Consider the following 18,609-nt stretch of genomic DNA (forward strand, 5'->3'; position numbering starts at 1 on the left):
AATAAAAAGAGACAAGTTAGTCCGTCCTGATCTGTTTCGATTCATCGATCCCAACGGAGTAGATTATTTGATCTGTTTTTAAATGGGTTGCTAAAATATAAACCCAACCCATCCTATTTACGTGGTAGGATGGATCAATCCGATGGATTCAATTCAAATTGACAGTTCTAGTTATAGAATATCATAATTTCTTTTAAAAAATAAAAATTTTTTCATCATATAAAATTTTTAAATAAAAAAATTAATTTTATTAAATATATATAAAAAAATAATAATTATATTAATAAATCGAATGATGCGGCGCACTTCATCTCGGATTTCTTACACTCCCTGTAGTGCACAGAGAATTTGACATCCTCTCTGCTAAACACCCAGATATGGACACGTACCCCCCATTTATTGGAGCCCATCTTAGGTTGCAGGTCTACGTGGATTGAGATCCGAAGTCCTAATCCAGCCATCCCTTCGTCCGCAGACAAAATGGTTCACACGTGCGACGAAGTTAATGCAACCTTCAACATCTCCCCGCTGTTCGGCGTCAAACAGCCGATCCTCCTCTGGCTGTGGCATGAACCTTTGCTGTGCTCGCTCTTACAAACCCAGCAGAGCATAAAGGGAACCCCAGTCGCTGCCTCTCGGTCCAGCGACGATAAGCCGCCCTCCCGTTGTTCCTATTTCCCGAGTCGACTCACCCCGGCCCCTCCCTCACTCACTCCCCCAAAATTACAAGCTTATTAAAATAATTTTATTTTGTCCGATTCATTATTTTTTTGATTAAACATTGCCTGTCTTCCGTTAATCTTTTCCGCAGTGGTCTGTTTTTTATTAAGAAAAATTTATTTGTTCTCTTTATATTCGTTTTCCGTTGAATTTTAGTATCTTTCTTTTTTATGGTCTCCGCGTTACGTGACTCACTGAGTTCCGACTTCGAGTCCGGTCCGGCCCGAGCCGACCGATGAGTCTTATCTCCCCCTTGCCCCACCGACCCCAGGGCCAGATCCGCCTCCCATGTCCTCCTCCTCCGCCGCTCGCGCCCTCCGCCTTCCGCCACCGTGCCCCCACCTCGAGGCCTATCGCGCTGGCGGCGGCGGGACCTCCCTCCGCTCCCTCCACCGCTGCCTCCGCCCCCGCCCTCCCGGTCGCGCTGAGGTCCGCCGCGACCCTGGCGAGGTCCCCCGCTGCGCCTCCTGCCCCCACGCCGCCGCCCACCGTGGCCCACGCCTTTACGCCTGCCTCGCCTGCGCCGCCGTCTCTTGCGACGCCCACGCCCGCGACCACGCCGCCCTCCTCCCCGGCCACGAGATCGCCCTCGACGTCGACCGCGCCGAGCTCTTCTGCGCCGCCTGCCGCGATCAGGTCTACGACCCCGATTTCGACGCCGCCGTCGTGATCGCCCTCACCTCCTTATCGTCCTCCCGGCTTCCACCACCGCCGCCGGCGGCGGAAAAGTGGGCAAAGCGGAGGAGGGTGGAGTACCGACCGTGGGCGCCGGATCTGAAGGAGCGGGCGGTGATCGGGCGGAGATCGAGCCCTTTGCTCGTACAAGAAGGCAATGGCTCCTCAGCCTCCTCCACCACCACCACCGCCAACTCCACTACCACCACCACCTCCTCGCCCTCCTCCTCCGCCTCCTCACCCTCCTCACTGCCGAGGGGACTGAAGGGAATCAATAATCTCGGCAACACTTGCTTCATGAACTCGGTGCTCCAGGCGCTGCTCCATACGCCGCTGCTGAGGAACTACTTCTTGAGCGATCGGCACAGCGGCTACGTTTGCCAACAGAAGAGCACGAAGAAGGGTGGGATTAAAGAGAAAAGCAATGTGGTTGAGCGGAGGAATCTGGCCCGAGAATCGCATGTGTGCCTAGCGTGTGATCTTGATGCAATGTACTCAGCCGTTTTCTCTGGTGATAGGAAGTCTTTCAGCCCCGCCAATTTTCTTTATAGGTATATCTCTCTTCTTGTTTTTTTTTTTTTTCAAAAAAATGTTGGAGGGAAGGATATTGATCTTGTTCAACTGTTGCTGGATTGGTGATTAGGTTTATTCGCGCCATTAGATAGATAGAAGGCCACGCATGTATGAGTAAAAGAAGGCTTTTTACGACTGATGTCTTCTTTAATTAATGGTACAGTTGAGAGAGTTTGTACCAAAAGAGCACGCGCAGTCACACAGAGAGTCAGAGAGAGAGAGAGAGAGCAAATTAGTCTCTGTTTGATCGAAATGGTGCTGGTTTTATGGCTTGATCACAAATTCAAGGAATACTATATGAAAATTATCCACTCCTGCTTTTCTAGTTGTTCATGAAGATTTTCATCAACCTATAATTGATGATTGATTGTTTATATTTTTTTATCCACTAGATATCTGCATGGACGATTTTGCTAAAGTCCTATCATATTTTCTGATATATACTTTGCCTTTCTAGAATTAGCTACTAAACTTTGTTTATATTTATTTGTGTAGACCCCCACCCTGCCCTTGAGATTCTACACTTGGCATGTCACAGTTCACATCACGAGCAGCTGCAAAAATACCACCTGTTTAGCAAGTCAAAAATCCTGAATAATAACATGACCTTTTTTCTTTTGACTCACTTCATACAATTAGTCTACACCTTAAATGGTACATTTGACATATCTGATGGATTGGACTATCTCAACTTGCTGTTTGTCTTGTAGCAGAACCTGTTGTATACATCCGTCAGATGATAAAAATATGAACTACTTCTGACCGGTGTTAATCTAATAAGCAGTGTCACCTGGAAACTTCAAATTCTCTGTGTTTTTTTCTTCCCCTTTTCCATATCTGGATGTTTATAACATCACTTGGCATTTCAATGAGCAAATTATAATGTCACAACCGGTAATTTATCACCTTTTAATGATTGCTCTGTCGTTCACAGTTGGTGGCAACATGCATCAAATCTTGCTAGTTATGAACAGCAGGATGCACATGAATTTTTCATTTCGATTCTTGATGGGATCCATGAAAAGGAGCAAGATCAATGCAAACATCAGAGCCATGGTAATATGCTTCAAAACTTTATTTATCACCCATCTCTCAGCCTTTCTGTTGCTTTTGGCATATGTTTAACTATTTAATAAGTGGACATCTTAATCTGTGCTCTTAGTGCTAATGTCAACAAAGCTATCCACTTAACAATCTTGGTTTAATAAGCTTAGTTATTTTGCTTGGTATGTGTTAGTTTATCTACTTAATAGTAAACTAATTCATAGTGTAAGCTATGCCCTGGGCATTGAAAACTCAATTATCAGGGTAATGAATCAACAAATAAGAAAAAATGTATAAATAGGATGCAAAACTTAATTATAAATTTGTATTTTTTCTTTTTGCATGCAGGAGATAGTCTGCATATATCTCATTTAAAAAATAAGGCATTATAGGACTATATCTGGGAAAGTATAAATAGGTGGCCTCTCCAGCATGACATGTAGGCTCATTCCATGTTGATCTGTATGCATGGCTTCCATGTTAATCATTCAGCACTTCTGGTCCTAGTGTTAAATATATAAGAAAACCAGTTTGCCAAGCTTAGTTTGTAACAAGCTGGTATCATGTATTTCGAACTTTAATCATGTTTGGAAGTCTAAGGAGCTAACTGTAGTTGAATCTAAAGCTTATGATAATTACTGAGATTTTGTTCTAATTACCCATACACATGCATGCTGAGTTTGATCATAAGGGATTAGTAACCTTAAAAGCTATGGAATAATCAGGTTGCATGGTTATAATATTATCCTTTCTAAGACCACATTTAGTTTTAGTTGAGTTAGAATAGACTTTTAGCAGTTATTTTCTGCCCCATGTTGCCTCTTTCTTTCTCTCGCATGTACTCACACACATGGCCCTAGCAATATTAATATGCTTGGGCTGTGAAGATATTGCAATCTACAGTCTCTCAATGTTGACACGTTATTAGGCTACTATAAAATAAAAGTTAATCTACAAACTGAATTTCCACTTAATATTTTCTATTGAGGGACTGATGGAGGATTTTGCCCTTGACAGGAATAAAATGGCTAAGGAGAAACTATAAAGCCAAACTCAGATTAAGATTGCCTGCATTATAGCTCTAGACTTGGAAATATGTAAACTTTTAAGATTCTAGACAACCTTTTATATTGATAAAACTAAGGGGAGAGGGTTGTGTCCCTTAAATCTATCTCTGACTTACAATTTTAACTTGTATTCATGTCTTCTTTTTCTTGACGTTCGCCTTTTTTTGTTAAAAAAAAAAAAAATGTATTTTACATAGTTGTAAGTGAAACCAAAAACTGTGGACCATTGCTTCGTATGTTTTCCTTTCATCATGTCTGCTGAATGTGTAGGATAGAGGAAAGAAGGACCAGACAGCTAAAAGAAGTAAAAATATTGGACTTGGAAATGAGCATACTAAGGGTAGTGTTGTATGAACCCGTATAAAAATTCATAGAACTGTTCCCAACTTTTTGAGGTAGGAAACTTCGTTATAAATGTTGAGTTCACCAGCAATTCAGGACATCTCCACAGACACCTGTACTCTCATTTGCATGCCTATTAGAATTTCTACAAAATACACCACCAAAACGATTCATGCTATCAAGGAACTTTGCACAACACAGTAATGTGATACGGTCAACCATTCCTTGTGTTATATGGAGTTGCATATAACTCAGAAATTATCAATGCATCTTGCAGAACTCCTGGTATTATTGAGTTTTTCCGATTCATGGATGTTATGGGACTTTAGCTTATGCTTGTTGGAACAAGTATATCCCATTCACACCATGAATGTTATCTCTGTTGCCAACTTCATTTGACAGATGAATCTGGAATTCCTTAGAAGAGATACGTTGTCTACCATTCTGACCATCCATAAATATTTTTCAACCACCCGATTATTTTTCAATGGAAGATGCCTGTATCAATACATTGTAATTGAAGTTCCCTGTTTAAAAATTCCTTGGTCAGACTTTCTAATCTTACCATGTTTGTGCAGTAGGCAATGGGGACTGTTGCATTGCTCATAAAGTGTTCTCTGGTATCTTGAGATCTGATGTCACTTGTACTGTCTGTGGGTTCACATCTACCACTTATGACCCTTGTGTGGACATCTCCCTGGACTTGGATTCTAGCCGGGATCCTGTTAAGATGGCTACTTCTAAACTTCAAATGTGCGAGAGTGACACAGGATTGACAAGCCAAAGCTATGGAATTTCTACCCTCTTGGGATGTTTGGAGCACTTTACAAGGCCAGAAAAATTAGGAGCTGATCAGAAATTCTTCTGTGAAAACTGTCAAGCGAGGCAAGAATCCTTGAAACAGATGTCCATTAGAAAGATTCCATTGGTCACTTGCTTTCACATTAAGAGATTTGAACACTCTTTAATTAGAAATATGTCAAGAAAGGTTGACCGCTATTTGCACTTCCCGTTTTCTCTTGACATGGGCCCATACCTTTCATCTTCCATCTTGAGGACTAGATATGGCAACCGCATATTTGCTTTTGATGGGGATGATTCATATGCATCTACCGAGCTGGCTTCAGAGTTTGAATTATTTGCAGTGCTAACGCACAGTGGTAAATTAGAAGGCGGCCACTACGTAACTTATCTGCGGCTCAATAATCAGTGGTATAAATGTGATGATGCATGGGTCACTCATGTCAGTGAAAGTATTGTGAGAGCTTCACAGGCATATATGCTGTTTTATGTACAAAAAATCCTCTACTACAGGGCAAGCCAGAATGTGGTTGCCTCTTGAATCATCTTTTTGGAACGGTGGTCATAAAAATACTCCTGCTGGAATGAGAGAGTGCCAAGGATTTGAATCTTGAAGTCCTAGTTTGCCTATGGAGATACTTGACCAGTTTATACAAGTGAAATAGACACATTTAGTTATTTGTTTAATCTGACTTCTTTTTTTAACCAATGAGTCGTCAATCATTAGTACAGCGAGACAAATGTGATAGATCTTATATTTTTGGAGTATATTCTAACTGCCTTTCAAGATTAAAGGAAGCCTAAATTTTTGAGGTGTTCCTTCCAACAGTTGGACACTTGTTTCCATTAGTTGGTTATGAATCTGTGACTGCAGTTCATGGTTCTTTGTTTGACTTTTTTCTGACACACATCATCAAATTATATCAAGCTTGGATGTGCTCTGTTGCAGTTCGGTAACATGGTCCGTTGCCTGTCCATTTATGAGAATTTGATGTAATGAGTTCTCATTTCTGTCTGCTTGATGGATAGAATTGATGCTAAAATTATCACCTAGGAATTTTAAATTAAGTATTTAACTAGTTTTCTGTTCCTTTATGGTGTCTCTCATTTTTAGCCAGTTAAACCATAAAGAATTTACTAATTTCCTATTCTCTATGTACAATACCAATGCTTTTAATCCAAAGAGGAGACTATGATGACATGACACATGACGGAAAACTGGTATCAAGGAGGGTTCTACATTCGGTTAGATCCATTCCAGGTGATATTTCAGACTATTTGTCTTGCAAGATAATTGTGGATGGTTGTCCCTGTTTGCAGTTTGCAGGACATGGCATCAAGTGACCTTCAACATGGTGTTAGCCACTGGTTTGAGGTATTCTACAGGTATTCTGCACCAGCTTTTTTATCATAGGAAATATTTCTACGCATGCTAATCAAATTTTGTTCTTTTTCTCTTCGGATCATCCACAAAATTGTGCCTAGGGAGAACTGTATTCATCTGCAGAAGAAGCTTAATGATGATTTTGAAGAAAGAAATGCTTATCAGGCAGTGGATCAAGGAATTAGAAGAGAATAATGGATGGCACCAAAAAAATCTAGGCATCTTTTTAATTCTATTTAATTTTGTTTTATTTTCTATGCGTTCAGTGCATTAGCACGGTGCAACTTGGACTGGGTTAGTGTGTACCAGGCCCAGCCTGACGAGTACTTTGGGTTAAGCTGGTTATAAACGCCTTAGCAGGGTGCAACTTGGACTGGGTTACCTCAGAGACCTTTGGGACAAGCTCCAATCCTTCTCTCAAGGGAAGATCACCCATATTTTCAGAGAAGGCAGTCATTAAGCTGATGCAATTAGTTTGGCATCATTTCTCCCTTCCTCTCTCACACACGCACACGCACGCACGCACAAAAAAACAAGAAAAAAGAAAAAGAAAACTTGTTTTCCTTAATTATTGCTCCTCTGTTTTGTATACTGAAATATAGAGAATATAACAAAAGGTTATTAAGCAGTAAACTAGTATTAGTATTTTAAAAAGAATAGGATTAAACTAGATGCAGAAACAGGATGGTTAGGTCAGGATGAAGGTCAACCTTTAACTCGATCTTCTCGGCCCAAATCCAGCATAACCTTACATTTTTTTGAGCTTAGTCTCAAAATCAGATTGGTTCGGATTAGGTTAGGTCTGCTGGATCAATTTAGCCAAGTCACCTGTTAAATTCTCCCATATCATTTGAATAATATCAAAAAGTAAAATAAAGTGATTTAGGAATGGTAGTATGTGACTCCGCAAGTATAATATTGATCCAGATTTTATATAATGGAACAAACACCAGTGAGATGTTAAAAAAAATGAAGCCACAACATGGTATATTGTATACTTATCTAGGTTTGAGTTTGGATTGAGTTGGGTTCCACGGTATCTTAGGCCAAATCTAATCTGAATCTGAATGAGGTCAGGATTTTCAACCCAAACCCAACTTGATTTATGCCTAAACCCATCCAATTCTTCAATTCTCGATAGGCAATTCCATGCACCACCTTTTTTTTTTAATTTAAAAAAAGTCGCTTTTCAGTCCATTTTATTTTCTTGAAAGACTTGCTGACACTCCCCTTAAATGTGGGCCATAGATGCAAAAGATCACAATGCACTAATGATTGAGTTGGATCCCGAGACCGTTAATCTGCAGGGAAAAAACATTTTATTTGCGAATACTTTCCAATGCAGGAATACAACATTGTGTAGGATGAACAGTGCTAAGTTAACTCAAAAGTCTAATTCAAATATGTTATACAGGCACAACTCATTGCAGGTCCCACGTTCCAAGTAAATTACTTTCTTGAAGCACTTTAATTACGATGCATCATCCAAGATTCAGACAAAAAGGAGACATAAGCATGGGAACAAATCTTAATTTTAAAAAAATAAAAATCATCATCAGCAATAAATAAATAATTAAAAAAGATAAGTGGATCTTACCACCAAAAAAAAAAAAAAATAATAAGTGGAAATCACTAACACGTGATTGTTTGGTGAGAGACTAATTATGAGCCTTTTTTTTGGTAAAAGACTAATTATGAGAATTTATTATCATCCTCAACCAAACCTTTCCTGTTATTTATGACAGATTTTAGTTGCTAAGTTGCTAGAAAAGTCCATCTAACAAATATTAATCCTCTACCAAATGTATCTCCAAAGTCCAAACCCACCATTTTAACCCCATTGGGTTAGGATTTGAGTCTTTTCTACATTTGAATTGTCTTATCAAAAGGGGTCGGACCAGACAAAAAGGAAATTATAGAGGTTGGACGGTCAGGAAGGAAGCCGCCTTCCTCTCACCTCTCATCCCCTCCAACTTTCTCTCTCTTATCCCCTCTTCTCCCAATAAGCAAGTGCGGTACTAGTATTTTATTTCCCTTGAGACGTATATAGATTATCGAGGTATTCTTCTATCAATCAAAACGAGAGCATCTTCCTCCTGCGCCGGCAGCAGCGATTTCGTCCATGAACGGTGGTGGATTCGATCAAATTTTCTCCTCTTGAGAAGGTATTTTGTCCGGTCTCTCCTTTTGTTCTTTCTCCTTTACCGTAAGCTTCGGATCGTGTGATCCTTAGGATAAATTAGGTGTCAAATATATTTTGGAATTTGAATCTTGGTGATCGTGAACAAATCCATGCGATGGCTTCTGTTTAATTAAATGGCTTCAAGATTGCGCTTTTTTTTTTTTTTTTTTTTTTTTGTTGTTTGAGAATTTCAATTTGTTCATGCTATGCCCTAATGCACCAAGAAGAGGGAATCAAATATTTCTCCGAAACCAACGACCTCAAGAATGGGTTTTATTTGAACACCCGAATCTTTCCGATCATGGAAAACCTTTAGAACTGATTTTCCTTGGTCAGATGCCATAAAGATTGATTCTTTTCTGGATATCTGATGCGTATGCTGAGCACGCTGTACTTGTCGGTGCTTCTGCTTCATGGGTATCTTTGGTTGCTTTGTTTGATATACTAATTCCCATTAACTGTGGACCAGGACTAAAGATGTAGGATGGTCAGCTTATGCTTCTAGTTTTGTACAAACACTAGGTTTTTGTGCCACTTGATCTGTGCGACTGATTTGGTCTTAATATCATCATGGTTTGGAATGATAGCCTGTGAAATATGTTAGTGGAGAAAACATGTGGCAGCAGTCTTAGGTTTGACATAGCTATATGTTTCAGGCAAATGAGTAGGCAGAGATGACTGTAATGAGAATGTGGAAATTTATATGCTTTCCAATGGGCGGAAGCAATTCAGGACAATATTTTGCAATCAGTATTAAGATCAATTTAAAAGAGCTTTTCATTGTTAGAACATGAAACCTTTGACGGGAATGAATGTTAGTATGTCAAATTTAAAAAGGAGTAACATGAGAACTGTTAAAGGCTTAGAGCTGACGCATTGTGTCTCAACTTTTGTTATTAGTATTGCAGATGACAAACTGGTGCAGTAAGTGGTTCTGCCTTGAAGATTGCATGAACTTGTTATCATAGAATGGGTGGACCATTCAGTTTTCTGCAATTTGATCAACACTGCCTTCTTTGATCTGGGAATTTTGTTGAAATTTTGTCATCAATAATGGAATAATTAATCCAATGTTCTTGAAATGGTATATACGTTGCAAAGTTCATTTTATATTATTATAAGGTGCCAAAGGATGGGGAAAATTAGGTAGATTAACAAAAGCTGGAGAAAGGGGAAATCTGTTGAGGATATGCAGGGAATAGTCTTCTTTTTTTATCCCCCTCTTTCTTTTTTCTTCTTTTTTTTTTTAATAGTTCAGGAGATTCTTAATATAACTTTCGATCCTCAGCAATCACCAAAAGCATATACGAGACAAACTGTGGCACTCTGTTGAAATAGATAAGACCCTGTCATGGTCTGTTTTTCTTTAAATGGATAATTATCAGATTTGGACCGGATTCATAAGACCAACTTAAAAGAGAAGGGTGTTCTTTCACTGAACAATTGAGGATTTGTGATTAGCAAACCTCATATCTCTATAAACCCATGGAGAAAGCCATCAAATCTCATATCTCTATGAACCCCACAGAGAAAGCCATCAAATCTCATATCTCTATGAACCCCACAGAAAAAGCCATCCAATAAATCCAAGACACAACCCTAATGATTTGGATCTTTCCTAGTGCAACTTAAACCTAAACCAGGACTCTAGACACCAATCCTACTGGACTCAAGAACCCATTAAAAAGACTAGGCCCTAAACTAAGTAGAAAAAATAACAGAAAATAGAAAACCTTTCCTAGGTCCCCCAAAAGCAACAACCTACAAAAATCCAAAACTAATACTTAAATCTAAACCCACTTCAAACTTAAACTACATCACCTTTTACTGGTCATCCTTTGCAAAAATATATTATGGTATTGGAGGCCATTATAGTAGTTAATTAGCTTGTTGGAGGTTGAACTTTAAATTCTCCTGACCTATCTGTACCTTGGATATGGAAAAACAGCTTGTTCTTCTCCAAAGAGAAAAACAAAGATATTAATGATTGGATTATTGAAAGGACCAAGTTTACATGCATGTCCCAAATGTATATTTAAAAAATTATCCATTATGGATTTTTTCAGTTGCTATCTATGTGCCTATCTGCATATATGTTTGTATGCATGTATATATATATAACCTTTATATCGTTATAATTTAACAATGGTCTTCAAAACAAAGTATTTATGTTGCGGAGTTTGGTAAAAGAATAAGTGTATAAATATCTTAAGAAATTTGCTGGCAAAATACTAAGTAAAAAAAAAATGCAGACTGTTAACTTATGGGCTTTTTGAGGCAATGTTGCTAGCAGCTACTTTTTTCTTTCATAAATTCTTTTCAGCATGATAGAAGAGTAATTTTGTTGATATGTAGTTGTTGAAAAGTTACACTATATGAGTGATTTTCTCCCCATTTCATACAGGATGATGAACTTTAAAAAGTGGATTTCTTGCCAACTGGTTTCTAAATCATTTCTGTTTGCAAGACCTTTCAGCGTCTTTGATGGGGAGTCCCCAGATGGAGATGTTGGCAGTCAAGGTGTTTATTTTTTCAAGTGACATAGTTATCTCATGTTATTGAACGGTTATTCTTGTTCCTTATTATCATCTGCAAAGCTGTATTATCAGTTTCCTCTTTAGACATCTATGAACCTGATTATTTATGTGCATGATATTGAGTTCAAGCCTTTCCATGACAGATAAATATTCCTGTTTTTGCATGTGCACATGCATATAGGGAGGTTTTAACCTTGGTAAGGGTTATCTTTGGTGATCCTTGCTTGGGGACATAATTATTTACTTTAGTGATGGAGTACCAAACTGAAAATGGAATATTCATTCCACATGGCATTGTAAATGATATAAGCAAGATGCTCATCCAAGAAAAAAGTGTGGGCTATGCTTGAAAATCAATTCATCATGGCCTGCTTTGCCTTGGATTGCATAAAGGTATATATAGTTGTGTGGGTCGATTTGCTTAAAGCTATAAAAATATGTAGCCTGTGCTTTAAAGTCAATTGATTATGGCCTGCTTTACCTTCAATTGCTTAATGGTGTAACAATGTGTGCTGATTTGCACCAAAAAATCAAGGAGTAATTACTTGACAAGACTTGAAACTTGCTGATGCAGCGGGAAAGGAAGAAGGTGCGGTTTGACTGACGAGGTTAAGATCAACATGCAAAGAGAATTAAACTGGATTGAAGAATCCTTCGCTTGGTGAAGGAAATTCTTTCAAGAAGAATTTTATTAATGTCTCAAAAGGCTACCCCTTACAATGTCTGCACATATTGATAGGACATAATCCTGTAACACTAATTTAGGCATTAAACCTGATATAGAATCATACTCAAAATAGGACTCCACAATAAGGAAACATGCTAGAGTTGTTCTACTACAAATATGGAAATTTGGATAAAATTCGATATTGTCCTTAATGGAATATTTATAAGAAAATCTGGCAAAAATCTTGGAGTCCTGTTCACTAGCATGCTCACTCATCGTTTGGAAATAAATCAAATATTTGTTTGTTTCAGTCTTCACTTGCAAATCCACTGGCTTTTTCGATGCTTGGCATAGTTTAGCTAGTCATAGTAGTACCTGCCAGCTGCACCCTATGCTGCATCACTTGTCCTAACTGTTTTGCAACCTCTTATTGTGCTCACATGCATTTTTTTGTGTCCTAAGAATCCATAGAGAGCCTGTTTTTAGACTTTATATAAATCCTTCATTCTTGTAATGGCCGAATTGTAGTTTATATGTGATTTTCAAATTCCAAACCTTTTTTTTTTTTTTTGAAAATTTTCATCTAGAAATGGAAGCCTCAACTTTTTAGACCCTTGCACACTAATCTTTTCCTTCTCTTTACAGGGAACTAATTTATTAATTGAACAAAAACATTCCATCTTGTTAGAGGAAATCTTCTTTATTTTACCTTGTGCAAATCCTTAGCTTGTCCATACTTATTTAAAGTTTTCTGTTTCTAGCTTACTAGTTCTCTTACTGCAGCATTTCCTTCTTATCACGCTCCTTCTGTGATATTGTGCGCTTTCTATGACCCAACTGTCCTGCTGTTTATTGAGTGAATACCATCAACATGTGCAAACAGATGACATGTATCGTTTTGCACGGTGCTAAGTACATGCACTGATCAATATGACAAGGTCTGGGCTTGTCATGATAGCTATACATGTTCGGAACATTTCGGCAACATATTCTGCATATCCAAATAACATTTTCTAAGAAATCATTCTTCTACGTGTAAATTGTTGGTGATAAACAAAACTTGTATATGTCATACCTAACTCAAACCCATAAAACAATACAAGTTTCAAGAGCTTATATTTGTAAAATCATAATCAACATTGTAGCTAGGCTAATGCTTCTTGTAATTACTTAACATATTAATACTTATTTAGTTAGATCACTGTGCTAGTGAATGTTGTAAGAATCTGGATTGGGAAGTGAACCCTCTTTTATGGAAGAATCTGGATAGAAAATTTCATCAAAAGGATGAATTTAATCAAAATTCATGTAATGGATGTTAAATATCAATTAGTTATACCTTGCCATTATGGCTCTATGTCTCATAAACTGTTCAAATAACAGAACAAGTTTGCTGCTCTGCTAAATCTCCATGTTCCAAATGCTAAACTTCTTTGCACCTTTAGCAGCTTTACCAAGTAATGTTCTTTGTGTCCAGGTACAATAGATATGGTGAACATGGAAAGAACAGTATCCTCTGGTGCTTCGCATTCCAGCAGTAGCCAACTAACCGAACTTCCAGCCAGTCAGTCTGATACAGCAGATACTTCTCCTCTGGTGCAATATGATGATGAAGATGATAAGAATGCAGATCCACTAAGCAAAGTTGATGCTCTTCAAATCAAGTTTTTGCGTCTCGTCCATCGGATTGGACAGTCACCAGGCAATCTTGTTGTTGCACAGGTTTTATACAGGTTGCAACTTGCAAGCATGATACGAGCTGGTGAATCAGATGTCAAGAGACCTGGTCTGACGATCAGTAAGGCTAAAGCTATAGCAGTAGAGCAAGAGGCTGCTGGTCGATCCACTGTGGACTTCTCATTTAAGATTCTTGTCCTGGGGAGAACTGGTGTAGGCAAGAGTGCAACCATAAATTCAATTTTTGATGAAGAAAAGGCAGCAACTAATGCATTTGTACCTGCCACCGATAATATCCAGGAAGTTGTTGGGTGTATTAAAGGAATTAAGGTTACAGTAATAGATACGCCAGGCCTTTCGCCTGCACATGGTAACCAACGTCGAAATAGAGAACTCATGCTTGCAGTGAGAAGGTTTATAAGAAAGTCTCCACCAGACATTGTTCTATATTTTGAACGGCTTGATGCCATCAACAGGGGCTACAGTGATTACCCACTACTGAAGCTTATAACTGATGTTTTCGGTTCATCCATTTGGTTCAACACCATACTTGTCATGACTCATTCTTCCTCGCCACCTCCTGAAGGACCTGATGGGTACCCTTTGAGCTTTGAAACATTTGTTCACCAGCGTACATATTTGGTGCAGCATTATATACACCAAGCAATTTCCAACTCACAGCTCGAGATCCCTGTCCTTTTGGTGGAGAACCACCTGATGTGTCTGAGAAATACAAAAGGTGAAAAGGTTCTACCAAATGGCCAGGTCTGGATGTCTCAGTTTCTGGTGTTGTGCATAGCCACTAAGGTCTTGGGGGATGCAAACTCCCTTCTAAAATTTCAGGACAGCTTTCAGCTGACACCAACAAGCACCAGACTGCCTTCACTGCCACATCTCCTCTCATCACTTCTTCGCATCCGTTCGTCATCTAGTAGTGGTGGCTTTGATGATGAGGTGGACGAGCTCTCAGACAATGATGAGGATGAGTATGATCAGCTACCCCCTATCCGTATATTGACTAAAGCTCAGTTTCAAAAATTATCCAGAGCTCAAAGGAATGCATATCTTGATGAGCTGGACTATCGTGAAACTTTGTTTCTGAAGAAGCAGTGGAAAGAGGAACTTAGGAGTAGAAGAGAGAGAATGCCTCCTACCAATGATACATCTGTAGGCAATGATTATTATGAGAATGGTGCTTCCCAAGAAGTTGTGCAATTGTCTGATATGACTGTCCCACCAAGCTTTGACTCTGGTTGTCCTAGCTATAGATACCGATATTTTCTTAGCAATGATAAGTGGCTTGCAAGGCCTGTTTTGGATCCCCAAGGCTGGGATCATGATGTTGGTTTTGATGGGATCAATTTGGAGGCTTTTCTGGATGTGAAAAAGAATCTCCAGGCTTCACTAGTGGGACAGGTAAGCAAGGATAAGAAAGAATTTGCTATTCAGGCAGAATCTGTAGTGAAGTACGTAGAACCAAGAGGCCACACATTGCAATCAGGAATTGACATTCAAACTGCTGGCAAGGATTTAATATATACTGTTCACGGAGATGCAAGGTTTAGAAATTTTCAATTTAACACAACTGGAGGAGGGCTTTCTATGATAAAATTTGGTGGTGTGTACTTCATTGGTGCCAAACTTGAGGACTCTATTTCAGTTGGGAGGAGATTTTTGCTGACGATGAACACTGGGCGGATGGAGGGCTGTGGTCAGGTAGCATATGGAGGAGGTTTAGAAGCAACTATACGAGGGAGAGACTACCCTGTTAGGGATGATAAAGTGATGCTCGCCACCACTGTACTTTCCTTGGACAAAGAGTTGGTTCTAGGGGGAAGTATTCAGTCAGACTTCAGAGTTGGCCATGGTACAAAGATGTCTGTTAGTGCCAATTTGAACAATAGAAGGCTGGGTCAGGTTTCTGTAAGGACCAGCACCTCAGAGCATGTTGAGATAGCACTAATAGCAGTTTTTTCACTAGTTCAGGCCTTATTTCGGAGAAGGCCGACTGATGCTGCAGGCTGATGGAGAAGCATTAGTTTTTCTGTTAGTTGATAAATAGACAGAATAGAAGTACAAATAGGCATGCTCTTGTGATGCTGAGAGACAAGTTAGTGGTGCGGATTTTCCTGTTGGACATGCCTCCTACTGTTCTAATTCATCAAATGGCCCCTTAATGTATAGTAGTGATGTGAGATGGCTCAATTGGATATGCTAATGAAATTTGGAGGCAAAGAAAGTTCTTCAAGATTTTTTTTGGAGCCTGTACAACTTATCTTGGCATGGGGTGTACTATTATTTATATGGGGATCTTGGCCGATGATGCCTCAGACATGCACGAGGTAATTAAAGATGCAAACGCGTCGACACCAAAATGCATTATCTTCTTTGCTTTGATGGATTTTTTTGTTGTCAGATATGCTGCTAGCACCTTTTTTTTTTTAATGAAAATGGTGATATCAGGTTACCTAAAATGCTAAAATTACAGGAATGTCAATATGCCTAGGTGATGAGCCCTCTATAAGCAGAAATTTTACTCGGGCTTCTGAACATCTCGTAATTTTCTGGATGGTTGTTTTAACATTGCTGGAAACAGATTCATATATCAGCACTGATTTTATGAATTGAACAGGGAGAAAATTAGATGGATTATACTAGAAAATGATTTTGGTTACAAGGTGAATGACCGGAAAATTCCAAAAAATATCCATCTGGGGCTACATCAAACCATAGGTAAGACTGATAAAAATTCCCTATTAATTTGAAGGGTGCAATTGCAGATATTATACAACTTCTTGTTATAATACACATCAGTTACGGCAAGGTAATCTGAATGAGTTCCTAAATGCCGAAGTTCTCCAATTCCTCGCCTCCAAAATGTTGCTATATGTTCTTAAATGTGTGGACATTGTCTTGAGGAGCAGATTGATGCTCACAGTTTGTTGAGTTGATTACCATGGCCTCGTGATCTTGGACTAATCGGAAAAAAAAAAAAGGGTGCGGTGCTCATAAAAACTAAACAGAAAAAAAAAGGAATTTTTTCTAGCTTTGGGAGACAAATTTGAGTTTTCTTCATGCAGACTCACGATACGCCCCAAGTGTTTTGTTAGTCTCGTTTGCGGCAAAAAGGATGAAGGAGAAAGGGGGAAAAGACTTCTGCATATTCTTATCATCTAATTACTTGAGTTTATTTGGCACTTTGATTTTGTTTTTGTTATTTTATGTTTTTTCAATAAGACTCCTATTATTTGAACACAACACAATGATTAAGTTGAAAGAAAATTAAAGACCAAGTACAACTAAGATTTTACATCCGAGCACTTTCTTTAAGCAGGTAATTAAGCATAGCAGATAAATCCATCTCTTAATTGTCAACTTGTAGTTATTTTTAAATCATCAAACCCTTGATACTCGTTAAGAGGCGGAATGGATGCCTAACAAACATATTCTTGTAATATCTCTCACTTAGGTGGAATCAATTAAGAGAACTTGAGGAAGTAGAATGAAGAATGGGAAAAAAGTGTGTCAAATTTGAAATCTCAACGTTTCAAGCTACTGGAATACATCAAAAAGTGCGCTCTTCCGTCTCAAAAACCACCATAATTGCAGGAGTTAAGGGACGGCCTACCTTGTTTGCCTGTCTAATCTCACCATAAGCATGGTGGACCACTTATTTGGGCATAAGCATGGGAGTGAGTGATTGTTCTTGATATGTCTTGAGCCTTGAGGCAATTTTTGATGGTTGTTAGATAGAATGCACCAAGCACATGACGAATCACCAAATCCTATTTTACATAATTTAAACTGATGAAAGAAGAAATTCCATCATCATATTTAATAATGTAATTTTATATCTAGGATGCAAAATTTAATGCATCACAACTCTAGATGACTTTTTATTCCGAAGGCCCCTATTCTATATTTGCTTTTGTTTTCCTTGGCCAGCAAATGGAGATTTAAGAGCTGCCTCCTACGTACCTTTGAAGGACGTATGTATATAATATGTTATCATGGCTAGTGCGATAATGCTCGCAAAAACTAGATATGGTTCCTAAATATTAGAATGAGTTGTGACCTATGCTATCACAATGATGTTAGTATAATCAATAAGAATGAGGATTTTTTGCATGTATACCCTTCTGGGTATGTGATTGCATGAATTCAAATGTTAACAGTATGGTATACTCGGACTGCCTTTAGGCCATAGCTGTCAGAATCCATGAAATAGTTTGCTAAATCCCAAATTGCAACCATGGAGGCTAAGCGATGCATATTGATGTTTAACCGTTGGTCTGAAGACGGCTTCATCACCATGTACTAATAAATTTGGAAGGCGCCATATATAGCGTAAGATTTCTTCTGGCAGTACAATTTGAAGGAGCAATGGTGCGCCGTAAGAATGCAACCGTCATACAATCCGGAACCCGTTCATAGGATGAGATGATGCTGCGCACACATCCCTACTGCATCTCGAACCCTGTACGTAATATGGCTGGAAATTTAAATACCTCCAACAAGGATCGGCTGGACGCTTGGACAAACAAAACATCCGACCTCACAAATCCTCGGGTAAAAGAATCATCTCGTTCTGGAGAGCGGTCGTTAGAGTTGGTAGCATCAAGTTAGTCACCAAACAATTGAATCCCTTCATTACTGATGAGGTCTAATGGTCATGACATTTTTTTTTTTTTTTTAATAATCACGTAGTGTATGTATCAGTATTGCCCATAATTTGTTGCGGCAGATGAAATCACAGACTGACTGCCACCATGCATTGTGTAGCATCACGAACTGGTTGAGATTTATTTCAGACAACATGGTAAAGCAACTTCATAATTTTTTATATACGGAGAAGCAATTGCTTAATTAAACCTTAAGCTAGTGTTGACTGGCAAGAGATTGCATTCACATGACGATAGCCAGATAACTAAAGGCTGCAA

General features: G+C 38.8%; 2 protein-coding genes across 4 annotated transcripts; both read left to right on the forward strand.

The window, feature by feature from the left end:
* Positions 1 to 619: 619 nt before the first annotated feature.
* On the forward strand, positions 620 to 6,048 carry LOC105050117 (ubiquitin C-terminal hydrolase 22). Of its 2 annotated transcripts, none has more exons than XM_010930002.3 (3): positions 620 to 1,946; positions 2,903 to 3,024; positions 5,000 to 6,048. In XM_010930002.3, the coding sequence occupies exons 1-3, from the start codon at positions 1,009 to 1,011 to the stop codon at positions 5,761 to 5,763; spliced, it is 1,824 nt and encodes a 607-aa protein (XP_010928304.1). In that variant the 5' UTR covers positions 620 to 1,008; the 3' UTR covers positions 5,764 to 6,048. The 2 variants fall into 2 exon arrangements, with proteins under 2 accessions (XP_010928304.1, XP_010928305.1); XM_010930003.3 differs by having other exon boundaries at positions 5,003 to 6,048.
* Positions 6,049 to 8,516: 2,468 nt separating this feature from the next.
* LOC105050119 (translocase of chloroplast 90, chloroplastic) lies at positions 8,517 to 16,070 on the forward strand. 2 transcript variants are annotated; one of them, XM_010930004.4, is made up of 3 exons: positions 8,517 to 8,771; positions 11,193 to 11,308; positions 13,470 to 16,070. In XM_010930004.4, the coding sequence occupies exons 2-3, from the start codon at positions 11,194 to 11,196 to the stop codon at positions 15,692 to 15,694; spliced, it is 2,340 nt and encodes a 779-aa protein (XP_010928306.1). In that variant the 5' UTR covers positions 8,517 to 8,771; position 11,193; the 3' UTR covers positions 15,695 to 16,070. The 2 variants fall into 2 exon arrangements, with proteins under 2 accessions (XP_010928306.1, XP_010928307.1); XM_010930005.4 differs by lacking the exon at positions 11,193 to 11,308.
* Positions 16,071 to 18,609: the final 2,539 nt, after the last annotated feature.

The sequence above is a fragment of the Elaeis guineensis genome, chromosome 8 (assembly GCF_000442705.2).
Source record: "Elaeis guineensis isolate ETL-2024a chromosome 8, EG11, whole genome shotgun sequence".
Lineage (NCBI taxonomy): Eukaryota > Viridiplantae > Streptophyta > Magnoliopsida > Arecales > Arecaceae > Elaeis > Elaeis guineensis.